The sequence below is a fragment of the Cherax quadricarinatus genome, chromosome 40 (assembly GCF_038502225.1).
Source record: "Cherax quadricarinatus isolate ZL_2023a chromosome 40, ASM3850222v1, whole genome shotgun sequence".
In the NCBI taxonomy this organism is placed as follows: Eukaryota; Metazoa; Arthropoda; class Malacostraca; order Decapoda; family Parastacidae; genus Cherax; species Cherax quadricarinatus.
In genome coordinates, this window is record NC_091331.1 from 6,229,983 (window position 1) to 6,256,950 (window position 26,968).

The following is a 26,968-nucleotide window of genomic DNA, read 5'->3' on the forward strand; positions in this document are numbered from 1 at the left end:
TTAGCTTATTCTCAAAAAGTTTTAACATGAATCTAAATGAGAGAAAACCTATTACAGATGATTTAGACCAATGCAGGTGTTATCCCAATTAACTTATTACTTTGCTGATACAACTTCTACAGTAGCTAACACCACTGCCACCACCACCACCATCATCATCAGTCATCATCCCCATCCACATCCCCAGACCCTCCTGACATTCATCTTGATATTTTCATCATTGATTCGATTTCTAAGTTTTACCTCCCCCTTTTTTGTTTTTACAAGCTTTTCTGGGTTTCTCCCTATTTTCTTAGTTGTGACTTGAGAATGATGCAGAATGAACCAAAACATCGTCTAAAGTTTCCTCTCCAAAATGTATTGTTATTTGTAAATTGTTTCAAACTTTTATTCTACATAAACAGTGTCTAATATACAAAGTTGACCAGGAAACTGCTTGCATGGACAAATATGTTTGCATTTATGTGGATAACCCCTTTTTTTTTTTTTCTATTTATTTTTTGATAGTGTACACCCAAATTCAAACTACATTTATGCCCACAGATTTTGTATTTCTTTTTGTTTCTCATTTTATTATAGCACTATGCAAAATCCTCTAATATGAGAACCAAGACCACAAGAATGTCCTCAGTTGTTCATTTTAAATATATTTTTGACCAGAAATTCAGTTCCAGCTGAGGTGATCTTGAGAGATGTCTGCACTAGTTTGAGCCTTCAATTATTGTTCTTTCATGATTTTTTGCTTTAGTGTAGAATTTCAGAACTGATCTACATTCTCAGGAACTTTGCTTTATAATAATTGGATAAAATAGTATGGTCATCCTTTCCTTTGGCTTCAGAAAGTGTACAGTTATGTAAAAAATGTAAGGAGGGAGAGAGAAGTCTTTTAGACATAATTAACTCTGTGCACAAATGGAAAAATTTGTAAGTTTTCAACATATATGTAAGATTTTCACTTTAGTTTGTACTACTATGTATTTTTTGGTCAATTATATGATTTATGATGTGAAGACGTTTTTATGTGAAGTTCACTGAATCATCCACTCCATGTAGTTGGAAAGGGATCAGTGATAAAACATTAGAAATAGTATATTCATTATAAATTTACACTTAATATTTATACCAAATGAAATTAAACTGATTTAGTGTGTATTTTCAGACCTCGAAAGCCTCAATCCATATGTTTAGTGGCTCCACTGATTTCAAAACTGCCTAAAGCTGTGCAAGGAAGAGTCTTGAAAGTGGCAGGTAAGTCTTAAGTGTAACTTGTTAAGATAACTTCATATGTCTTGGGTACTGTATTAATTTTCCAAAGAGGGAGCCTCTTTGGTAAGGCATTAAATACCTGTATACTTTTACAAGTGCACCAATAATATTTATACCATTTTTTACACTAATGCAGTAGTCTGCATAACAGTAAATCTTATATTTTTTGTGAGAATAAAAATTCAAAGTGGAAAGCAAAAGAATATAAGAGGGGCTTTGAGACGTGACTAATGACTAGAGGAAATGTCATTTTAGTGCCAGGAATGTCTTTCTTGTTTATTCTGGACCCTATTCCGAAATTGGCATCTTTTGAAATTTGTGTGAAATTGGCAAAATTGCTAAATTCTGACCACTGTACTGGATAGTTGAATTTATAAATGGGTGGTTTCTTGCACCCATTCGATAGAAAAAATGGAGTTCTAGCGAAATATTCATGTTTTTTGTCGACTAGTACAGTGAAATTGGCCGAAAATGGGGCTCAAAGTGGGCAAAATCGCCGATCCGTAAACATCACCGAGACCGCTAACTTTGCGAGAGCATAATTCCGTAAGTTTTCTATCAAATTTCAAACTTTTGGTGTCGTTATTTAAATGATATAAATTGTTTTTTTGTCACATGGTTTCATATATAAAACATATTGGGTGGAACTCATAATTATTGGAGCCATTTTGTGTCTGTTTATTAACAATAAAACATTTACAGAACACTATTAAATTATTTTTTTTATTATTAGTATAGGCAGTAAAGCATTTACAGGGCAATAGTTAGTAAATAAATGCCTGTTTATTTTTTTATTAGTAAAGTGGCAAAGGAAGTTTGAGTGTTAGGGGCTTGAGCATTCAGCACTCTTGTTTGAGCAAATTTGATTGGAGTCAGTGGAGACAAGTAATTTTTTTGGTTTAATATGCCATGGGAGTGTAAGGAAGGTAACATTCATGAAGGGATTCAGGAAAACCAGCGAGGTGGACTAAAGTCCTGGAGGTAGGAAGTACAGTATCTTTCCTCTGAAAGAGGTGTGGGGATGTTGCAGTTCAGAGGGTAATTTGAGTTGTAATGTCTGTGCACTTCTGGCAAGGCCAGGTAATTTGAATGAAGGAATGACAAGGAAGTCTCCAAATTGAAGAACATACAATTTAAAGCAGACTACTCGGTGAAAACTGGCAATGCCAGAGTATCTGGTGAAAAAGAGTATACACATCATACACACAATAGGTGAAGAGGTAACATTAGTGGAGATATATCAAAGGCAATGGGACTCGAGAAGGTGCCACCATGTATTATGGGAGGAGCAGAAACATTGTCGGAACCACTAGCTAAAATTTACAAGTCAGTGGACAGAGGATAGTTGCCATAGATCTGGAAGACGGCAAATATAGTCCATATATTTAAGAAAGGAGACAGGCAGGAAGCAATGAACTGCAGACCAGTTTCACACTCATACCATGCAAGGTAATGGAAAATATAATAAGAAACAAATTGGTAGAGCATTTGGAGAGAATATTTATTTTTTTATTATCACACTGGCCAATTCCCACCAAGGCAGGGTGGCCCAAAAAAGAAAAACTTTCACCATCATTCACTCCATCACTGTCTTGCCAGAAGGGTGCTTTACACTACAGTTTTTAAACTGCAACATTAACACCCCTCCTTCAGAGTGCAGGCACTGTACTTCCCATCTCCAGGACTCAAGTCCGGCCTGCCGGTTTCCCTGAACCCCTTCATAAATGTTACTTTGCTCACACTCCAACAGCACGTCAAGTATTAAAAACCATTTGTCTCCATTCACTCCTATCAAACATGCTCACGCATGCCTACTGGAAGTCCAAGCCCCTCGCACACAAAACCTCCTTTACCCCCCTCCCTCCAACCTTTCCTAGGCCGACCCCTACCCCGCCTTCCTTCCACTACAGACTGATACACTCTTGAAGTCATTCTATTTCGCTCCATTCTCTCTACATGTCCAAACCACCTCAACAACCCTACCTCAGCCCTCTGGACAACAGTTTTGGTAATCCCGCACCTCCTCCTAACTTCCAAACTATGAATTCTCTGCATTATATTCACACCACACATTGCCCTCAGACATAACATCTCCACTGCCTCCAGCCTTCTCCTCGCTGCAACATTCATCACCCATGCTTCACACCCATATAAGAATGTTGGTAAAACTATACTCTCATACATTCCCCTCTTTTCCTCCAAGGACAAAGTTCTTTGTCTCCACAGACTCCTAAGTACACCACTCACCCTTTTCCCCTCATCAATTCTATGATTCACCTCATCTTTCATAGACCCATCCGCTGACACGTCCACTCCCAAATATCTGAATACATTCACCTCCTCCATACCCTCTCCCTCCAATCTGATATCCAATCTTTCATCACCTAATCTTTTTGTTATCCTCATAACCTTACTCTTTCCTGTATTCACTTTTAATTTTCTTCTTTTGCATACCCTACCAAATTCATCCACCAATCTCTGCAACTTCTCTTCAGAATCTCCAAAGAGCACAGTGTCATCAGCAAAGAGCAACTGTGACAACTCCCACTTTATGTGTGATTCTTTATCTTTTAACTCCACACCTCTTGCCAAGAGCCTCGCATTTACTTCTCTTACAACCCCATCTATAAATATATTAAACAACCACGGTGACATCACACATCCTTGTCTAAGGCCTACTTTTACTGGGAAATAATTTCCCTCTTTCCTACATACTCTAACTTGAGCCTCACTATCCTCATAAAAACTCTTCACTGCTTTCAGTAACCTACCTCTTACACCATACACCTGCAACATCTGCCACATTGCCCCTCTATCCACCCTGTCATATGCCTTTTCCAAATCCATAAATGCCACAAAGACCCTTTAGCCTTATCTAAATACTGTTCACTTATGTGTTTCACTGTAAACACCTGGTCCACACACCCCCTACCTTTCCTAAAACCTCCTTGTTCATCTGCTATCCTATTCTCCGTCTTACTCTTAATTCATTCAATAATAACTCTACCATACACTTTACCAGGTACACTCAACAAACTTATCCCCCTATAATTTTTGCACTCTCTTTTGTCCCCTTTGCCTTTATACAAAGGAACTATGCATGCTCTCTGCCAATCCCTAGGTACCTTACCCTCTTCCATACATTTATTAAATAATTGCACCAACCACTCCAAAACTATATCCCCACCTGCTTTTAACATTTCTATCTTTATCCCATGAATCCCGGCTGCCTTACCCCCTTTCATTTTACCTACTGCCTCACGAACCTCCCCCACACTCACAACTGGCTCTTCCTCACTCCTACAAGATGTTGTTCCTCCTTGCTCTATACACGAAATCACAGCTTCCCTATCTTAATCAACATTTAACAATTCCTCAAAATATTCCCTCCATCTTCCCAATACCTCTAACTCTCCATTTAATAACTCTCCTCTCCTATTTTTAACTGACAAATCCATTTGTTCTCTAGGCTTCCTTAACTTGTTAATCTCACTCCAAAACTTTTTCTTATTTTCAACAAAATTTGTTGATAACATCTCACCCACTCTCTCATTTGCTCTCTTTTTACATTGCTTCACCACTCTCTTAACCTCTCTCTTTTTCTCCATATACTCTTCCCTCCTTGCATCACTTCTATTTTGTAAAAACTTCTCATATGCTAACTTTTTCTCCCTTACTACTCTCTTTACATCATCATTCCACCAATCGCTCCTCTTCCTTCCCGCACCCACTGAACACTCCAACACTACATTTTTAAACCTACCCCATACCTCTTCGACCCCATTGCCTATGCTCTCATTAGCCCATCTATCCTCCAATAGCTGTTTATATCTTACCCTATCTGCCTCCTCTTTTAGTTTATAAACCTTCACCTCTCTCTTCCCTGATGCTTCTATTCTCCTTGTATCCCATCTACCTTTTACTCTCAGTGTAGCTACAACTAAAAAGTGATCTGATATATCTGTGGCCCCTCTATAAACATGTACATCCTGAAGTCTACTCAACAGTCTTTTATCTACCAATACATAATCCAACAAACTACTGTCATTTCGCCCTACATCATATCTTGTATACTTATTTATCCTCTTTTTCCTAAAATATGTATTACCTATAACTAAACCCCTTTCTATACAAAGTTCAATCAAAGGGCTCCCATTATCATTTATACCTGGCACCCCAAACATACCTACCACACCCTCTCTAAAAGCTTCTCCTACTTTAGCATTCAGGTCCCCTACCACAATTACTCTCTCACTTGGTTCAAAGGTTCCTATACATTCACTTAACATCTCCCAAAATCTCTCTCTCTCCTCTACATTCCTCTCTTTTCCAGGTGCATACACGCTTATTATGACCCACTTTTCGCATCCAACCTTTACTTTAATCCACATAATTCTTGAATTTACACATTTATATTCTCTTTTCTCCTTCCATAACTGATCCTTCAATATTACTGCTACCCCTTCCTTTGCTCTAACTCTCTCAGATACTCCAGATTTAATCCCATTTATTCCCCCCACCGAAACTCCCCTACCCCCTTCAGCTTTGTTTCGCATAGGTCCAGGACATCCAACTTCTTTTCATTCATAACATCAGCAATCATCTGTTTCTTGTCATCCGCACTACATCCACGCACATTCAAGCATCCCAGTTTTATAAAGTTTTTCTTCTTCTCATTTTTAGTAAATGTCTACAGGAGAAGGGGTTACTAGCCCATTGCTCCCGGCATTTTAGTAGCCTCATACGACACGCATGGCTTATGGAGGAAAGATTCTTTTCCACTTCCCCATGGACAGTAGAAGAAATAAAGAAGAACAAGAGCTATTTAGAAAAAGGAGAAAAACCTAGATGTATGTATATATATATATATATGCATGTGCGTGTCTGTGAAGTGTGACCAAAGTGTAAGTAGGAGTAGCAAGATATCCCTGTTATCTAGCATGTTTATGAGACAGAAAAAGAAACCAGCAATCCTACCATCAGTTCAGTGGTCAGTCGTCACGTGAGGTCACAGACCCTGAGCTGCTTGGGGATTAGCGTGGACGGTTACAAAGCATGGCTTGCTTCTACAGTGTTTTAAAAGCTGAGGTTGGAGAGTTGAAGGAGGAGGTCTTGCTTCTCCAGGAGGAGATTAGGAGGCTGAAGGTCCACCTCAATGGGCCTGGGAGAGAGTGTGAGGTGGTTGGAGATGTGGGGAATGAGGCTTCTAGCAGTGAGGTGCAGTCTGTCTCTCACTGTGAGGAGGCTGTAGGTGGGGTGGTAGCAACGGCTACCAGCAGTGAGGTGCAGCCCAGCACCTGCTACAAGTGGCGAGTTGTTCACAGTAATGGGAGGCGCATCAGAGTAAGGAAAGTTAAGAGTGCAGATCTGAAGGTAGGAAATCGCTTCTCTGTTCTCCAGGATGAATGTACTTCAGTGGCCAGTGAAGGTAAGGGTACTACTGCCCCTGCTAATGAAGGTAAGCGCATTCTTGTGGTTGGTGACTCTCAGGTAAGATATGTTGATCGTGCTTTTTGTAATAGGAATAAGAAGATGAGAGATAGAGTGTGCTTCCCTGGAGCTGGTGTTGGGGACATTGTCAACAGACTGGATAATATCATGTCAGGTAATGGGAACAAGCCCATTATCTGTCTCAGTGCTGGTGGAAATGATATTGGGAAGGGTAGGAGAGAAGAGCTGCTAGATAAGTACAGGTCAGCTATAGATTTCATTAAGTCTAAGGGAGGGATCCCAATCATATGTAGCATCTTGCCTAGAAGGGGAGTAGGAAATGAATGGTTGTCTAGGGCAATTGGTGTAAATTGCTGGCTAGACAGATACTGCAAGGAACATGCAATCCCATTCATTGACAACTGGAACAACTTTTATGGCAAACATGATATGTATGCAAGGGATGGGGTTCATCTCTCTGGGGCAGGGGTGGTAGCACTTGCAGACTCGATTGAGAAGGCCATTGGTGAAATGCCTATGATTTTAAACTGATGGAAGATAGAGGTATGGGTGTGTGTGGGAAACAAGCAGGTTGCAACACTAGGGTTGGAAACAGTAAATGTATAAAAGGCATTCAGCATGAAGTTATAAATAAAGACAATAGAACAGGTCAGCAAACAAAGGGGGACAGCAGAGGGCAGCAAGGGACTAGCTCCCTTAAGGTTTACTATACTAATAGCAGGAGTGTTAGAAATAAGATAGATGAGCTAAGATTAATTGCAAGTGCAGGAAACATAGATATTATTGCTATAACAGAGACCTGGCTCAATCTGAAAGATAGAGAGATGCCCTCTGAATGTCACATACAAGGCTATAAATTATTCCACACTGACAGGGTCAACAGGAAAGGTGGTGGAGTAGCGATGTATGTCAGAGACAATTTAAATTGTTGTGTTATACAAGATATTAAATTAGAAGCGTCAGCCACTGAATCTGTTTGGTTACAGCTTCTCGAGGGCCGAGAAAAACTAATTTTGGGTGTGATTTACAGGGCCCCAAATCTTGATAGGGAGTGCAGTAAACTTCTATGGGACGAAATTCGTAAGGCATCTACATACGAAAATGTTGTGCTAATGGGAGATTTCAACTATAGACAGATTGACTGGAGCAATTTGACAGGAAATTTAGAGTCGGGTGACTTTCTTGATACGATCCAGGATTGTTTTTTAAAACAGTTTGTGACAGAGCCAACTAGGGGAAATAACCTCCTTGACTTGGTTCTTGCCAGTAGGGAAACACTAATTAATAATCTTGAGGTTAATGATGAGCTTGGGGAGAGTGATCACAAATCACTCAGTTTTAACATATCATGGAATTCCCCTAATAATGGCAATCAAGTCTCCGTCCCTGACTTTCGCTTGGCTGATTTCATAGGACTGAAAAATTACTTAGGTGGGCTGAACTGGAATGACCTGACTAGGGGTCAGGTAGGTGGTGATGGTTGCCGATATGATGCTTTCCAGGGCATAGTTCTAGCTGCTCAGTCAAATTATGTTCCAAATAGGGAAATCAGATCAAACAAAAATGATCCTAAATGGATGAACAATAGATTAAAATATCTGATTGGTCAAAAGAGAGGCATATATAGGCAAATCAAAAGAGGAGAGGGGCAATTAAGAAATCGATATATTCAGTTAAAGAGAGAAATAAAAAAGGGAATTAGAAAAGCAAAAAGAGATTATGAGGTTAAAGTTGCAAGAGAATCGAAGACTAACCCAAAAGGATTCTTTCAGGTATACAGAAGTAAGATCAGGGACAAGATAGGCCCACTCAAAAGTTCCTCGGGTCAGCTCACTGACAGTGATAAGGAAATGTGTAGAATTTTTAACACATACTTCCTCTCAGTTTTTACACAGGAGGATACCAGCGATATTCCAGTAATGATAAATTATGTAGAACAGGACGATAATAAACTGTGCACTATTAGGGTCACAAGTGACATGGTCCTTAGGCAAATAGATAAATTAAAACCTAACAAATCCCCAGGCCCTGATGAACTGTATGCAAGGGTTCTAAAGGAATGTAAAGAGGAGCTTAGCACACCTTTGGCTAATCTTTTCAACATATCACTACAAACTGGCATGGTGCCAGATAAGTGGAAAATGGCAAATGTGATACCTATTTTCAAAACAGGTGACAGGTCCTTAGCTTCGAACTATAGACCAATAAGCCTAACCTCCATAGTGGGAAAATTTATGGAATCAATAATTGCCGAGGCAGTTCGTAGCCACCTTGAAAAGCATAAATTAATCAACGAATCTCAGCATGGTTTTACAAAGGGGCGTTCCTGCCTTACGAATTTATTAACTTTTTTCACTAAGGTATTTGAGGAGGTAGATCATGGTAATGAATATGATATTGTGTATATGGACTTCAGTAAGGCTTTTGACAGGGTCCCACATCAGAGACTATTGAGGAAAATTAAAGCACATGGAATAGGAGGAGAAATTTTTTCCTGGATAGAGGCATGGTTGACAAATAGGCAGCAGAGAGTTTGCATAAATGGGGAGAAGTCAGAGTGGGGAGGCGTCACGAGCGGTGTTCCACAGGGGTCAGTGTTGGGCCCCCTGCTGTTCACAATCTACATAAACGACATAGATGAGGGCATAAAGAGCGACATCGGCAAGTTTGCCGATGACACCAAAATAGGCCGTCGAATTCATTCTGACGAGGACATTCGAGCACTCCAGGAGGATTTGAATAGACTGATGCAGTGGTCGGAGAAGTGGCAGATGCAGTTTAATATAGACAAATGCAAAGTTCTAAATGTTGGACAGGACAATAACCATGCCACATATAAACTAAATAATGTAGATCTTAATATTACGGATTGCGAAAAAGATTTAGGAGTTCTGGTTAGCAGTAATCTGAAACCAAGACAACAGTGCATAAGTGTTCGCAATAAAGCTAATAGAATCCTTGGCTTCATATCAAGAAGCATAAATAATAGGAGTCCTCAGGTTGTTCTTCAACTCTATACATCCTTGGTTAGGCCTCATTTAGATTATGCTGCACAGTTTTGGTCACCGTATTACAGAATGGATATAAATTCTCTGGAAAATGTACAAAGGAGGATGACAAAGATGATCCCATGTATCAGAAACCTTCCCTATGAGGATAGACTAAGGGCCCTGAAACTGCACTCTCTAGAAAGACGTAGAATTAGGGGGGATATGATTGAGGTTTATAAGTGGAAGACAGGAATAAATAAAGGGGATGTAAATAGTGTGCTGAAAATATCTAGCCTAGACAGGACTCGCAGCAATGGTTTTAAGTTGGAAAAATTCAGATTCAGGAGGGATATAGGAAAGTACTGGTTTGGTAATAGAGTTGTGGATGAGTGGAACAAACTCCCAAGTACCGTTATAGAGGCCAGAACGTTGTGTAGCTTTAAAAATAGGTTGGATAAATACATGAGTAGATGTGGGTGGGTGTGAGTTGGACCTGACAGCTTGTGCTAACAGGTCGGTTGCCGTGTTCCTCCCTTAAGTCAATGTGACCTGACCTGACTAGGTTGGGTGCATTGGCTTAAGCCGGTAGGGACTTGGACCTGCCTCGCATGGGCCAGTAGGCCTTCTGCAGTGTTCCTTCGTTCTTATGTTCTTATGTTCTTATGTTTCAACTTGTGCTCATGTGCCTTGATGGTCAGGATGATCAGTTAACTGAACTACTTGAATCTCTCAGGACACAGCTCACACAGTCTCTCTTCTCTCCTAAAGAGGTATGACATTGACAATGTACACATATATGTTGTGTTATACTCTTGCAAATTTGTAAACATTTCATCCATTTTTGTGATGGTCAGAATCACTTGCAGATTATTTCATTAAATGTCTGCATAATACTGCAGATTATTTAATTAAATGTCTGCATAATGCTGTTAGTTCTTCCTTACCCAAAAAGGTAGTGATTTTGTATTAAATTATTTAATATTTTACCTGGTTGTATATTAACATTATTTAATTAATTAGGAAAAACCTGGGGCTCTTCAAGTGACATTTCCTGAAGATGGCAGAAGCCGTCAACTGATGCTGGAGGCCTTGAGCCTGAGATTTGCCCTTGTAGGAGGCCTCTTTGACGTGATAACTTCTTCTTATTCAAACTCTATTATAACTGAGTGGGCTCTGCTCCTAGTTAATCTCATTATATTTGCTGTGATTGATCTCTCCAATAATAGGTGAGTAGCATTATAAATAGTTCCACTTGTATTGTACACTACAGGTAGGACATAAGAACTTCAAATCCGTACATAAAAATTAATCTTTTTGGACCATACACAAATAACCCGCACATAGAAGAGAAGAGCTTACGGTGACGTTTCGGTCCGACAGTCACTGTCTGGTTGAATCCTTCCTAATACACAACTTTCCTTGTATGAATCTTAGTCCCGGCTTCGTCTCTGTAGATGCCTTCCTCTCCCACTACATTGTAAAATGCTCCTCCTTTTTTCTTCTTCTCCCTCTTCCCCTTTCCTTTTTGCTCCTTGGGTTGTCTTTCTTCTGCCCTGTGTATTTGTTCTTTCTTTATCTACTTATTTATTTGTTTTCCCCCCTCTGTGTTCTTGCTCTTACACTCTGTGGGCACCAGCTCCCTTGCAGTGCTCCTCTTTCTTAGTACAGTGGACCCCCGCATAACGATCACCTCCGAATGCGACCAATTATGTAAGTGTATTTATGTAAGTGTGTTTGTACGTGTATGTTTGGGGGTCTGAAATGGTCTAATCTACTTCACAATATTTCTTATGGGAACAAATTCGGTCAGTACTGGCACCTGAACATACTTCTGGAGAGAAAAAATATCGTTAACCGGGGGTCCACTGTATTTGATTGGACCCCCTCCTACTCTTACTGCCTCCCTACTACTACTTCCTTCCACCTCCACTACTACCACTACTACTACCACTACCACCTGCCTATATATACCCATACTGCTCTCCTTCTCGTTAGTGTGACTTTGTAAATGGTCCAAGTCAGACCGAAACCTCGTCGTAAGCTCCTCTCTTCTATGTTCGGGTTATTTGTGTATCGTTCCAGTCATGGTATTGTGCCTTTTTATGTTATTCTTTTTGGGCCACCCTGCCTCGGGGAATTACGGCTGGTTTGTTGAAGAAAGGAGTTTCAAAATTTTCTTGTATGACTTTAGTAACTGAATACTGAAGAAGGAGTTTAAAGCCCTTTGCTTCTGGAATTTTGGTCACCTTTTACAACATTCATGGCTTACTGGGAAAGAATTCCAGCACAATACAAGAGGGCCCTGGCTTACAGCACTTCTCTTATTGGCGCTTCACTGATACAGATATTTCAAATTATAACCAAAATTTTTTTTATATGGTTCCTGATTTGCTATCACTGCCTAAGCTCCCAGCTGGGCGTTCACACATCATTTTCTTTCTCTCAGTTTGTTTATATCCTCTGTGAGCTCTGCATCTCTGGATTCTGTCTGGAAACCTTCCAGAGTTTCGAGTGTTTTAAAGTTATTGCGTATTTTATATATACATGCTCTTTTTATGTTAAAATAGCATCTAAGGGTAGTTGTGATAAAAAGAGGAGTCGTCTTACTTTAAGTGCCAAGTTAGAAATGATTATACTCGGTGAGCAAAGTATGTCTGTGGGAGAGATAGTGCTAATAATTGTACTTATGTGTACCTGTACCTAAATAAACTTAAACACTGTAGAGTAGGAGTAGCTATGCCAGGTGAAGAAGTAGCTAAGAGTGTCTCACTGGTGTTGAAGACACAGTAACATAAGGAGCATAATAATAATAATAATACTCCATGGGGAAGTGGAACAGAATTCTTCCTCCGGCAACTAACATGCCGGGAGCAAGGGGCTAGTAACCCCTTCTCCTGTATACATTACTAAAGTTCAAAAGAGAAACTTTTTTTTTTCTTTTCGGTCACCCTGCTTCAGTGGGATGCAGCTGGTGCATTAAAAGAAAGAAGAAGAATAATAATCTCTTTGGAGCACTCTAAATGTCATATATTATGTTAGACATTTTCATTAATCCATCTATGACAATTTTTTCAAAATTATATGAGAAATATGCTATGTATCATATAAACATAATACGTACAACCATACTAGAACAAATTGACATCATTGTGGGGTATGGTATCCTGGCGACTCGTAGGAGTGTATGGCAAAAATTACAATAAGATGTTCTCTATACATGTAGTTCAATACCTCCAGAGAAACTGTTTATTAATAAGGATAACTGAAGAAAAACACTCCTAAGTAGCCTGGAACCTAACCCACTGTGTACTCAGGGCCCTCCTCTGTGTGTGTGTGTGTACTCACCTAGCTGAGGTTGCAGGGGTCGAGTCCAAGCTCCTGGCCCATGTACTCACCTAGTTGTACTCACCTAGTTGAGGTTGCGGGGGTTGAGTCCGAGCTCCTGGCCCCGCCTCTTCACTGATCGCTACTAGGTCACTCTCTCTGAGCCGTGAGCTTTATCATACCTCTGCTTAAAGCTATGTATGGATCCTGCCTCCACTACATCGCTTCCCAAACTATTCCACTTACTGACTACTCTGTGGCTGAAGAAATACTTCCTAACATCCCTGTGATTCATCTGTGTCTTCAGCTTCCAACTGTGTCCCCTTGTTACTGTGTCCAATCTCTGGAACATCCTGTCTTTCTCCACCTTGTCAATTCCTCTCAGTATTTTGTATGTCGTTATCATGTTCCCCCTATCTCTCCTGTCCTCCAATGTCGTCAGGTTGATTTCCCTTAACCTCTCCTCGTAGGACATACCTCTTAGCTCTGGGACTAGTCTTGTTGCAAACCTTTGCACTTTCTCTAGTTTCTTCACGTGCTTGGCTAGGTGTGGGTTCCAAACTGGTGCCGCATACTCCAATATGGGCCTAACGTACACGGTGTACAGGGTCCTGAATGATTCCTTATTAAGATGTCGGAATGCTGTTCTGAGGTTTGCTAGGCGCCCATATGCTGCAGCAGTTATTTGGTTGATGTGCGCTTCAGGAGATGTGCCTGGTGTTATACTCACCCCAAGATCTTTTTCCTTGAGTGAGGTTTGTAGTCTCTGACCCCCTAGACTGTACTCCGTCTGCGGCCTTCTTTGCCCTTCCCCAATCTTCATGACTTTGCACTTGGTGGGATTGAACTCCAGGAGCCAATTGCTGGACCAGGTCTGCAGCCTGTCCAGATCCCTTTGTAGTTCTGCCTGGTCTTTGATCGAGTGAATTCTTCTCATCAACTTCACGTCATCTGCAAACAGGGACACCTCAGAGTCTATTCCTTCCGTCATGTCGTTCACAAATACCAGAAACAGCACTGGTCCTAGGACTGACCCCTGCGGGACCCCGCTGGTCACAGGTGCCCACTCTGACACCTCGCCACGTACCATGACTCGCTGCTGTCTTCCTGACAAGTATTCCCTGATCCATTGTAGTGCCTTCCCTGTTATCCCTGCTTGGTCCTCCAGTTTTTGCACCAATCTCTTGTGTGGAACTGTGTCAAACGCCTTCTTGCAGTCCAAGAAAATGCAATCCATCCACCCCTCTCTCTCTTGTCTTACTGCTGTCACTGTCATAGAACTCCAGTAGGTTTGTGACACAGGATTTCCCATCCCTGAAATCATGTTGGCTGCTGTTGATGAGATCATTCCTTTCTAGGTGTTCCACAACTCTTCTCCTGATAATCTTCTCCATGATTTTGCATACTATACATGTCAGTGACACTGGTCTGTAGTTTAGTGCTTCATGTCTGTCTCCTTTTTTAAAGATTGGGACTACATTTGCTGTCTTCCATGCCTCAGGCAATCTCCCTGTTTCGATAGATGTATTGAATATTGTTGTTAGGGGTACACATAGTGCCTCTGCTCCCTCTCTCAGGACCCATGGGGAGATGTTATTTGGCCCCATTGCCTTTGAGGTATCTAGCTCACTCAGAAGCCTCCTCACTTCTTCCTCGGTTGTGTGCACTGTGTCCAGCACTTGGTGGTGTGCCCCACCTCTGTGTCTTTCTGGAGCCCCTTCTGTCTCCTCTGTGAACACTTCTTTGAATCTCTTGTTGAGTTCCTCACATACTTCACGGTCATTTCTTGTTGTCTCTCCTCCTTCCTTCCTTAGCCTGATTACCTGGTGATTGTCTCTGTGTGTGTGTGTGTGTGTGTGTGTGTGTGTGTGTGTGTGTGTGTGTGTGTGTGTGTGTGTGTGTGTGAGAGAGAGAGTGAGAGAGAGTGAGCATGAGAGTGAGAGAGTGAAAGTGAGAATGAGTGTGAGTGAGTGAGTGAGTGAGAGAGAGAAATGCTGGTGGCTTGATCTTCTTTAATAACCTTTTCAGGGTTGCGACCCCGGCTTTTATACTTGCTCTCAGGGTTACAAAATTTAAAAAAAAAAAATTATTTTCTTATGGAATGGTAGAGAATCTTTTCTGAGGGTATTAAAAAGAAAAAATACTAAATTTGATGGAAAACTTAAGAAATTACGCTTTTGTGAATTTTGCTGTGTCAGTGATGTTTACACATCGGCGATTTTGTCCTTTTTGAATCTGATTTTAGCCCTATTCTTAGCTATTTCACTAGCATGTCTGAGTACAAGAAACTGCCCATTCAACTGTTTAAACTACCCAGTAAAGTGATCAGAAATTGGTAATTTGGCCAATTTCACACAAAAATTAAAAAAGTGCCCGTTTCGAAATAGGGTCCAGAATAAACAATGCAGACATTCCTGGCAATACATTTTCTTTGTTCATTAGTCATGTCTCCAGACCCCTCTTATATTACACTTGCTTTCCATTTTGAATTTTTATTCACACAAAAGAAAAGAAGATTTTCTGTTATGTAGATTACTGCATTGTTGTAATAATTGTATAAATAATGTCAGTACATTCCTAAATGCATATTAGACTGGCCAGTTGGACATGTATTGGACAAGTGATGTCATTTGTGTACTCTGGAATATTGGCAAACATCAAACATTTCCACTACTTTGAGCTCAATTTCAAACTACTTTCAGTCCTGAAACCAGCCAGAATCATCTCTATTTCTGTAATATATTTTCCATTCTGTCAAATGAGATGAATAAACTGAGAATACAGCCACAAAACCATACAAAAATACACTGCAGTCATTGTTTTAAACTAAAAACACGGTCGCAGTTTTTTATTATTATGCACCGCTTGCTGCAGGATTTTTTTTATATGGTGCACACTTACCGCATAGACCCATTCTCTCATATCTAGGTCCATATTTACTGCTCGCAGGTTATCTGAATGAGCTGAGCTCATGGCATTGTACTATGAGACCAACACAGGCTTCAAAGCTGTGATACAATGGGACTGGCCCTCATCTGAATTCCCAGATGAGACTGGCAAGCATGGGAAACTGGTAATAGCAACACATGTGTGAGCATGGTTAATAAGAATGATTGGAAACGAGTGGTTTTTTATGTTGTGTGAACAAGGTAACTCTTATGAAGGGGTTCAGGGAAAACTGGTTAGCTAGACTTGAGTCGTGGAGGTGGGAAGGGCAGTGCTTGGACTGAAGGAGAGGATGGAGATGTTGCAGAGGGTAATCTGATTATGATGTCAGCACTTCTGGAAAAACAGTGATTGGATGATTGATGATTAATGTGTTCTTTTCTTCGGATCACCCTACCTTGGTGGGAGATGGCCGTTAAATTAAAAAAAAATGTTATGTGATTTTGTAATTTATGCTAAGTACTATTAAGTCTCTACATTACTGTACATTATTTTTCACAGTGAACTCTTCAACACAGTACTGGACATGTTAGCAACACTAATTCATTCCACTTTAATGTCTGACGGACCATCTGAATCTCGTGAAGAGAACAGAAGACATTACTACAATCTAGTCAAAAAGGTTAAAAAGGTAAGGCAGTGTAAAATTGGTGTAGGTGGGATTTTGCAAAAATTGGTAATGGGTGCAGTTTTTTTTTTTTTATACAGCCCAGAATTCTAGAATGATATTTTGCTCTGATATCTCAGTGTGTTAAGCAACAGAATTTTGGTAGCCCCTATGAGGAATTATCTCTGAGACTTCATATTCCTGTTGATTCCAAAGGTGTGAATGAAGATGCATTTTTTTATTCAGTATATTATGCCATTATATTCCAATACATGTAGAATAATAAAAGTATTAGTCAGAGGGCTGAAGAGGGGTTGTTGAGGTGCTTTGGTCATTTAGAGAGAAGGGATCAAAGTAGAATGACATGGAGAGTGTATAAATCTGTAGGGGAAGGAAGGCGGGGTAGGGGTCATAATCGAAAAAGTTGGAGAGAGGGGGTAAAGGAGGTTTTGTGGGCTAGGGGTTTGGACTTCCAGCAAGCGTGCGTGAGCATGTTAGGAGTGAATGGAGATGAATGGTTTTTGGGACCTGATGAGCTGTTGGAGTGTGAGCAGGGTAATATTTAGTGAAGGGATTCAGGGAAACTGGTTATTTTTATATAGCCGGACTTGAGTAATGGAAATGGGAAGTACAATGTGTGCACTTTAAAGGAGGGGTTTGGGATATTGGCAGTTTGGAGGAATATGTTATAATCTTTATTTTTTATTTTATTTAAAAAAAAAAAAAATATATAATCTTTATATATGCTTCTAAACTGTTGTATCTGGGCACCTCTGCAAAAACAGTGATTATGTATGAGTGAGGTGAAAGTGTTGAATGATGATGCAAATATTTTTCTTTATGGCGATTTTTGAGTCACCTTGCCTCAGTGGCAGACGGCCAACTTGTTGAAAAAAAAAAAAAAGTGTAGAAGAGAGGGAGATTACTTCCTGGTAAAAGTAGGTCTTAGACAGGGATGTGTAATGTCACCATTGTTGTTTAATATATTAATAGGTAGGGTTGTAAAAGTAGTAAATGCTAGGGTATTGAGGAGAGGGGTGGGATTAAATTATGGGGAATCAAATACAAATTGGGAATTGACACAATTACTTTTTGCTAATGATACTGTGCTTATGGGAGATTCTAAAGAAAAGTTGCAATGGTTAGTGGACTTTTGGCATGTACAGCCAACTATTATATTCTTTTGTACAACCATGTATCATGACAAAAATTATTATAATTATTATTTTTTTCAACCCATCGGTCGTCTCCCACTGAGGCAGGATGACCCAAAAAGAAAGAAAATCCCCAGAAGGAAATACTTTCAATCATCATTCAACACTTTCACCTCACTCATACATAATCACTGACTTTGCAGAGGCACTCAGATACGACAGTTCAGAAGTCCCTCCAAACTGCCAATATCCCAAACCCCTCGTTTAAAGTGCAGACATTATACTTCCCATTTCCAGGACTCAAGTCCGGCTCACCGGTTTCCCTTAATCCCTTCACAAAATATTACCCTGCTCACACTCCAACAGCTCGTCAGATCCCAAAAACCATTCGTCTCCATTCACTCCTATCTAACACACTCATGCATGCTTGTTGGAAATCCAAGCCCCTCACCCACAAAACCTCCTTTACCCCCCCTCTCCATCCTTTTCGAGGATGACCCCTACCCCGCCTTCCTTCCCCTACAGATTTATACATTCTCCAGGTCATTCTACTTTGATCCATTCGCTCTAAATGACCAAACCACCTCAACAACCCCTCTTCAGCCCTCTAATACTTTTATTAACTCCACACCTCCTAATTTCCACACTCCGAATTCTCTGCATAACATTTACATCACACATTGCCCTTAGATAGGATATATCTGCTGCCTCCAGCCGCCTACTTGTTGCAGCATTTTCAGCCCAAGCTTCACACCCATATAAGAGTGTTGGTACCACTGTGCTTTCATACATTCCCTTCTTTGCCTCCATGGATAACCTTTTTTTGTCTCCACAGATACCTCAACGCATCACTAACCTTTTTTCCTTCATCAATTCTATGGTTAACCTCATCCTTCATAAACCCATCCACTGACAAGTCAACTCCCGAATATCTGAAAGCAATTACTTCTTCCATACTCCCTCTCTCCAGTGTGATATCCAATTTTTCTTTATCTAAATCATTTGATACCCTCATCACCTTACTCTTATCTATGTTTATTTTCAACTTTCTACCTTTACATACCCTCCTAAACTCGTCCACTACCCAGATGTTGCACATGTGTCTCAATTTCATCTTGTTGGAATTATATACCATTCTTGTACAACCTGTGAGACACTGCAACATCATGGAATCTTGATTCTGAGGACATGTACATAACCTTCACGACTACGACAACTACTACTACTACTACAACTAACCCATCTCTTTGGGTAGGACCTACTTCCACTGGGGAATCCCACCTACCAGTGACTATGCCCTCGTCTGCTACCCATCCCATTTCCACCTAACATTACTATATAAACGTCAGGCGCCTTGCTTCTGCTTCAGAATCTCCACGACTGTGTTGCTCTTCGCACCTACTGCTAGGTTGAGGGACTGATTACCTCATCTTCTGTACATAGTTCTCCTGTCTTCAAGTTATGTCCTGGAATTTGTATTGATAAAGCCACTGGATGGCGAAACATCTACAATAAAGATACCCAGATGTTGCACATGTTTCTCAATTTCATTTTGTCGGTATTATATACCATTCTTGTACAACCTGTCAGACACTGCAACATCATGGAGTCTTGATTCTGAGGACATGTACATAACCTTCACGACTACGACAACTACTACTACAACTAACCCATCTCTTTGGGTAGGACCTACTTCCACTGGGGAATCCCACCTACCAGTGACTATGCCCTCGTCTGCTACCCGTCCCATTTCCACCTGACGTTACTATATAAGCGTCAGGCGCCTTGCTTCTGCTTCAGAATCTCCATGACTGCAGTGCTCTTCGCACCTACTGCTATGTTGAGGGCCTGATTACCTCATCGTCTGTACATAGTTCTCCTGTCTTCAAGTTATGTCCTGGAATTTGTATTGTTAAAGCCACTGGATGCCGAAACATCTACAATAAAGATACCAAATGTTGCACATGTGTCTCAATTTCATCAATAACTCTACTGTACACTTTATATGGTATACTCAGTAAACTTATTTCCCTATAATTTTTACATTCTCTTTTGTCCCCCTTCTCTTTATATAAAAGAACTATACACACTCTCTGCCAATCCCTAGGTACCTTCCCCTCTTTCATGCATTTATTAAACAAAAATACCAACCACTCCAACACTATATTATCCCCTGCTTTTAACATTTCTGTCATTATCCTGCCAGTTCCAGCTGCTTTACCCCCTTTCATTCTACATAATGCCTTGCACACCTCCCCCACACTCACATCCTGCTCTTCTTCACTCCTAAAAGATGTTGTACCTCCCTAGCCAGTGCATGAAATTACCACCTCCCTTTCTTCATTGACATTTAAGTCCCTCAAAATATTCCTGCTATCTACCCAATGCCTCAAGTTCCCCATCAGCTAACTCCCCTACTCTGTTTTTAACTGACAAATCCATTCGTTCCCTAGGCTTTCTCAACTTGTTTATCTCACTCCAAAATTTTTTATTATTTTCATCAAAATTTCTTGACAGTGCCTCTCCCACTCTATCATCTGCTCTTCTTTTGCACTCTCTCACCACTCTTCACCTTTCTTTTATTCTCCATATACTCTGCTCTTCTTATAAGACTTCTGCTTTGTAAAAACCTTTCATAAGCTTCCTTTTTCTCTTTTATCACATCCTTTACTTCATCATTCCACCAATCACTCCTCTTTCCTCCTGCCCCCACCCTCCTATAACCACAACCTTCTGCCCCACATTCTAATACTGCATTTTTAAAACTATCCCAACCCTCTTCAATCCCCCCCCCCCCACTGTTCATACTTGCACTAATCCACCTTTCTGCCAGTAATTGCTTATATCTCACTTCCTAGCTTCCTCCTCCCTTAGTTTATACACTTTAACCTCTCTCTTACTTGCTGTTGCCATTTTCCTTATGTCCCATCTACCTCTTACTCTAACTGTAGCTATAACTAAATAATGATCCCATATATCTGTTACCCCTCTATAAACATGTACATCCTGAAGCCTACCCATCAACCTTTTATCCACCAATACATAATCTAACAAACTACTTTCATTACGTGCTATATCATACCTTGTATACTCATTAATCCTTTTTGTCATAAAATATGTACATATTACTCATTACCAAACCTCTTTCTACACATAGCTCAATTAAAGGCTCCCCATTTTCATTTATCCCCTGGCACCCTAAATTTGCCTACTACTCCTCCACAACATTTTTACCCATTTTAGCATTGAGATCCCCAACCACAAGTACTCTCTCACTTGGTTCAAAACTCCCCATGCACTCACTCAACATTTCCCAAAATTTCTCTCTCTCTCCTCTACACTTCTCTCTTCTCCAGGTGCATAATCACTTACTATAACCCACTTTTCACATACCTCCCTTATTTTACACCACATAATCCTTGCATTTATACATTTATATTCCCTCTTTTTCTGCCTTAACTTATCCTTCAACATTATTGCTACTCTGTCTTAAGCTCTAACTCTATTTGAAACCCCTAACTTAATCCCATTTATTTCTCCCCACTGAAACTCTCCTACCCCCTTCAGCTTTGTTTCACTTAACGCCAGAACATCCAGCTTCTTCTCATTCATAACATCCACAATCATCTCTTTCTTATCATTTGCACATCATCTCTGCACATTCAGACATCCCACTTTGATTTAAGAAAAGCTAAAAGGGACTATGAAATTAAAGTTGCTAGGGATTCTAAAACTAACCCAAAAAGTTTTTTCCAGGTATATAGAACAAAAGTCAGAGATAAGATAGGTCCCCTTAAAAATAGCTATGGGCATCTTACTGACAAAGAGAATGAAATGTGCTCGATTTTAAATAATTATTTTCTTTCGGTTTTTACACAGGAAGACACTAATAATATTCCGGTAATTAATTTTTATAGTGGGCCAGACGAAGATAAATTATGTAACATCACAGTCACTAGTGAAATGGTTGTGAAGCAGATAGACCGACTGAAGCAAAATAAGTCACCGGGTCCTGATGAGGTTTTTTCAAGGGCTCTTAAGGAATGCAAAATGGAACTCTGTGAACCATTAACTAATATTTTTAATTTATCTCTTCAAACAGGTGTAGTGTCTGATATGTGGAAGATGGCTAATGTAATTCCTATTTTTAAAACAGGGGACAAGTCGTTACCGTCAAATTACCGCCCAATAAGCCTGACCTCAATTGTAGGCAAATTACTAGAGTCAGTTATAGCTCAGACTCTAAGAAGCCATCTCGATAAGCATAGCTTGATTAATGATACTCAGCATGGATTCACAAGAGGCCGGTCTTGTCTAACTAATTTATTAACTTTCTTCAGTAAAGCTTTTGAGGCTGTTGACCACGATAAAGAATTTGATATTATTTACTTAGATTTTAGTAAGGCATTTGATAGAGTTCCGCACCAAAGACTGTTGAAGAAAGTAGCAGCTCATGGCATTGGGGGAAGGGTCCTCTCGTGGATCGAATCATGGCTCACAGACAGGAAGCAGAGAGTGTCCATAAATGGGGTTAAATCCGAGTGGGGATCAGTAACAAGTGGCGTTCCACAGGGATCAGTCTTGGGCCCGTTGTTGTTTATAATATATATCAATGATCTTGATGAAGGAATTACTAGTGATATGAGCAAATTCGCCGATGACACAAAGATAGGTAGGATAATTGATTCAAACGTAGATGTTATGGAACTTCAGGAGGATTTAGACAAACTCTATTCTTGGTCAGAAAAGTGGCAGATGCAGTTCAGTATAGATAAATCCAAAGTTCTGACACTCGGGAGTGTCCATAACCCTAGCACTTATAATTTAAATAATGTAGAACTTAGCCATACAGATTGCGAAAAGGACTTGGGGGTTATGGTAAGCAGAAACCTTAACCCTTTCAGGGTCCGTCCCGTAGATCTACGGCTTTACGTTCAGGGTCCAAACCGTAGATCTACGCCATGAGCTCAGCTCACTCTGATAAACTGTGAGTAGTACATTTGGGCCTAGATATGAGAGAATACATCTATGTGGTATGTGTGCACCACATAAAACAGATCCTGCAGCACACTGTGTATAATGAGAGAAAAAAAATGAAATCATGATTTTTCGATTAAAACAGCAACTTTGCAGTGTTTTTTCGTATGTTTTTTATAGTTGTATTTGCGATTTCTTGGTCTCATTTGATAGAATGGAAGACATATTACAGAAATAGAGATGATTTTGATTGGTTTTAGCACTGGAAATGGCTTGAAACTGAGCTCAAAGTAGCGGAAATGTTAAATTTTTGCCGATATTCAAGAGTAAACAAACGACCTCACACGTCTAATACACGTCAGCTGGTGGGTCTAATATACATTCACAAATATGGTGATGATATTTATACAATTATTACAGTATTGCATAACAGTAAATCTTCTATTTTTTGGTGTGAATAAAAATTCATTATGTGAATAAAAAATCAAAATGGAATTTATTTGTAAAGCCTCAAAACATAACTAATGAACAGAGGAAATGTTAGTTTAGTGCCAGGAATGCCTACATTGTTTATTCTGGACCCTATTTTGAAATTGGAATATTTTGAACTTTGTGTTAAATTGGCCAAATTAACAATTTCCGATCACTTTATTTTGCAGTTGGAACAGTTGACTTGGCAATTTCTTGTGCTCAATCGATAGAATAGAAGTAATACTAGTGAAATAGCTAAGAATTTGGTTGATTGGAATAATGTAATTGGCCTAAAATGGGAGTCAAAGTCGGCAAAATCGCCGATTCGTAAATATCGCTGACACTTCAAAATTCGCGAGAGCATAATTTCACCAATTTTCCACCAAATTTCATACTTTTTGTTTTATTACCTTCACAAAAAGATTCTCTACGATTTCATAAGAAAAAATAACAAATTTTTTTTTTTGAAAATTCTTGGACACTGGTGCGTGACTCCAGATTTGGGCCTTGGACCCTGAAAGGGTTAAACCAAGACAGCAATGCCTAAGCGTATGTAATAAGGCAAATAGATTACTGGGATTTATATCAAGAAGTGTAAGCAACAGAAGTCCAGAGGTCATACTGCAGCTTTATACATCATTAGTAAGGCCTCACTTAGATTATGCAGCTCAATTCTGGTCTCCATATTACAGAATGGACATAAATTCATTAGAAAACATTCAGCATAGGATGACTAAATTAATACATAGCATTAGAAATCTTCCTTATGAAGAAAGATTGAAGACTCTTAAGTTACATTCACTTGTTAGACGAAGAATGAGGGGAGACCTGATCGAAGTGTATAAGTGGAAGATAGGTATTAATAAAGGGGATATTAATAAGGTCTTGAGGATATCTCTCCAAGAGAGAACCCGCAGTAATGGATTTAAATTAGATAAGTTTAGATTTAGAAAGGACACAGGAAAGTATTGGTTTGGAAATAGGGTAGTTGATGAGTGGAACAGTCTACCTAGTTGGGTTATTGAGGCTAAGACTTTGGGTAGTTTCAAATTTAGGTTGGATAAGCACATGAATGGGAGGGGTTGGATTTGAGTGGGATTTGCACATCAGAGCTTATTTCTTGGGTAGCATGGAAAATTGGGTTGGGCAAATGTTTTGTTAGTGGGATGAATTGTAAAGGACCTGCCTAGTATGGGCCAACAGGCCTGCTGCAGTGTTCCTCCTTTCTTATGTTCTTATGTTCTATTTAGCAAGTTATACGGGAAAAGGGGTTACTAGCCCATTGTTTTCGGCATTTTAGTTGACTTTTACAACACACATGGTTTACGGAGGAAAGATTCTTATTCCACTTCCCCATGGATATGACAGGAAAAGCAATAAGAAAAGAACTATTAAGATAAAATCAATGAAAACTCAGATGAGTGTAGACACATAAATGTGTACATGTATGTGTAGTGTGACCAAAGTGTAAGTAGAAGTAGCAAGAAGCACCTGAAATCTTGCATGTTTAGGAGAGAGAAAAAGACACCAGCAATCCTACCATCATGTAAAAGAAATACATACAGGCTTCCTTTTTACACTCACTTGGTAGGATGGTAGTACCTCCCTGTATGGTTGCTGTCTACCAGTGGAAATACTGCCTGTGATCAGTGTATGATATATTTGTAGATGAATGGTTCAGAGAACCGACATGTTGATAAATTAGACACATGTGCAACTCTTGGGTATCTTTATTGAGGAAACGTTTCGCCACACAGTGGCTTCATCAGTCCATACAAAGGAGAATCTTGAAGAACAGGAGGAGAATGAGGTAATCAGTCCCTCAACCTAGAGTCGATGTGGTCAGTCCATGGACTGACCACATCGACTCTAGGTTGAGGGACTGATTACCTCATTCTCCTCCTGTTCTTCAAGATTCTCCTTTGTATGGACTGATGAAGCCACTGTGTGGCGAAACGTTTCCTCAATAAAGATACCCAAGAGTTGCACATGTGTCTAATTTATCATGATATATTTGTTATGCAGAGAACAAGAAATTAAGAAATGAAAATACTGGATGATAGTTTAGTCCTGTAAAAAAATGAAGATAGGTTCATTAAGGGGATGTATGTAAGAAGAGATGGTTGTGGAATGGTTGGAAAGAGGTATTTTTAGGTAAAGGACTAAACATCCAACAAGCATATGAAGGAGTTAAGTCAGGTTTAGTGGAGGCGAGTTAAATTTAGGAATTGATTTGCAATCTGAATATTGTTGTATGTAATGGTATTCAAGAAAACTGGTTAGTCAAGACTTAAATTTTATTGTATAATACCTTCACTTGATAAGACAAATGGGGACATTATGGTCAGTGAGTCATCACTGGACCACTATGTTTATGGTCTTCTGGAAAGACAGCTAAGAAACAATAGGCAAATGTTTTCTTTGGGCCACCTTGCCTTGGTGGGAAATGCTATTGCATTAAAGTGATGTTGGTGGGAGACAACAGATGTGTTAAAAAATGAAGTATACAGTATAACAAATATTTCCATTTGTTTCTTAGGAAATTGGGGAGCGTAACAATGTGTCATTGCGCTTGGTGCGACAGTTGATTCCACTGCCTAAGTTGCAGGCAGAGGTCATAACTCTTGAACCCTGGGGATCTGTCACAGACACTAAAGGCAATCGCTTACAAGAATTTGACAAGGACAAGAAACATGTAAGTCTCTAAGAATTAATGTAATATTTGCTAAGAAAGAATGATATATGTAATTATATAACCACATTATTTACATTCACTATAAACTTTCTTTTTTCTTTCCTGTGTGCTTCTTAATAGTACTTATTTCTATATTATTTACTTGCCAATTTAGGAGACCTGGGTCTGAAACTAGGTCATTGGGGTGAAGATTCCTGGAACCCTTAAGGATTAATCCTATCAATGGTTCCTGCTAGCACCACGTATATATACTGTGTATCCTTTAAGCTTCTCCATACATCACTATGAATTAAATATATGTACTAAAGTAAATAATGTAACTTTAAACAAACAAAAAATATATTTTAAAGAACTTGCTTTTAATCTAATAAGGTTTTAACTGTTTACCTGTCACTTTTTTAATGTCACTGAATTGCATTAAAGGGTTTGCAAGCAGCAGAGAAACAAAAGCTTAGTCCATGGGATATTTTAGATGGTCATCGTAATCCTGCTCCTCTGTCATGGGCATGGTTTGGTGCCACTAGACTTGAGCGCAAACCTCTCAAATATGAAGAAGCTCATCGACTACTAAGGTGAGCCATCATTATTTTTTCTTTAATAAGGAGATCTTTCCAGTTATTTGATTTGTAATAAAAACTGTACTACCTTACGTACAGTAGGTACTTAAGGTAGCTATATTTTTTTGCTATATTCCTCTATTTTAGGTGCCTTAAGTTGAAATCCCCCAGGAGCAAGATGTTGGGTGCAGGAGCTGGAAGATTTTCCACACAGTGGTCAATTTTTAACAGCTGTTCCTGGAATTGCTGGGATGTTGCATCCGGAGGCTTGTAGACTACCACAATGACTAGGTTTTGGTTCTTGACCTTTACTGCTAAAACTTCCACTACATCATTTGAGGCATTAAGCAGTTCTGTGCAAACAAGTGACTCTGCAATGTACAGGCCAACCCCCCCCCCCCTTTTTTGCCTGTTCACTCTGTCACATCTGTATAGGTTGTAACCTGGGATCCATATTTCGTTGTCCAAGTGATCCCTTATGTGGGTCTCAGTGAAAGCCGCGAACGTTGCCTTTGCCTCTGCAAGCAGTC

The 26,968-nt window shown here is 39.7% G+C and overlaps 1 protein-coding gene across 1 annotated transcript in view; it reads left to right on the forward strand.

Annotated features, from left to right (window-relative positions):
- Positions 1-26,968, forward strand: part of LOC128687157 (mediator complex subunit kohtalo) — a 144,484-nt gene that overhangs the window by 83,530 nt on the left and 33,986 nt on the right. The window contains exons 29-34 of the mRNA XM_070092567.1: positions 1,160-1,255; positions 10,339-10,477; positions 10,728-10,933; positions 16,479-16,608; positions 25,726-25,881; positions 26,305-26,453. Coding sequence (XP_069948668.1) covers positions 1,160-1,255; positions 10,339-10,477; positions 10,728-10,933; positions 16,479-16,608; positions 25,726-25,881; positions 26,305-26,453 — 876 coding nt within the window. The remainder of the gene's footprint in view (positions 1-1,159; positions 1,256-10,338; positions 10,478-10,727; positions 10,934-16,478; positions 16,609-25,725; positions 25,882-26,304; positions 26,454-26,968) is intronic.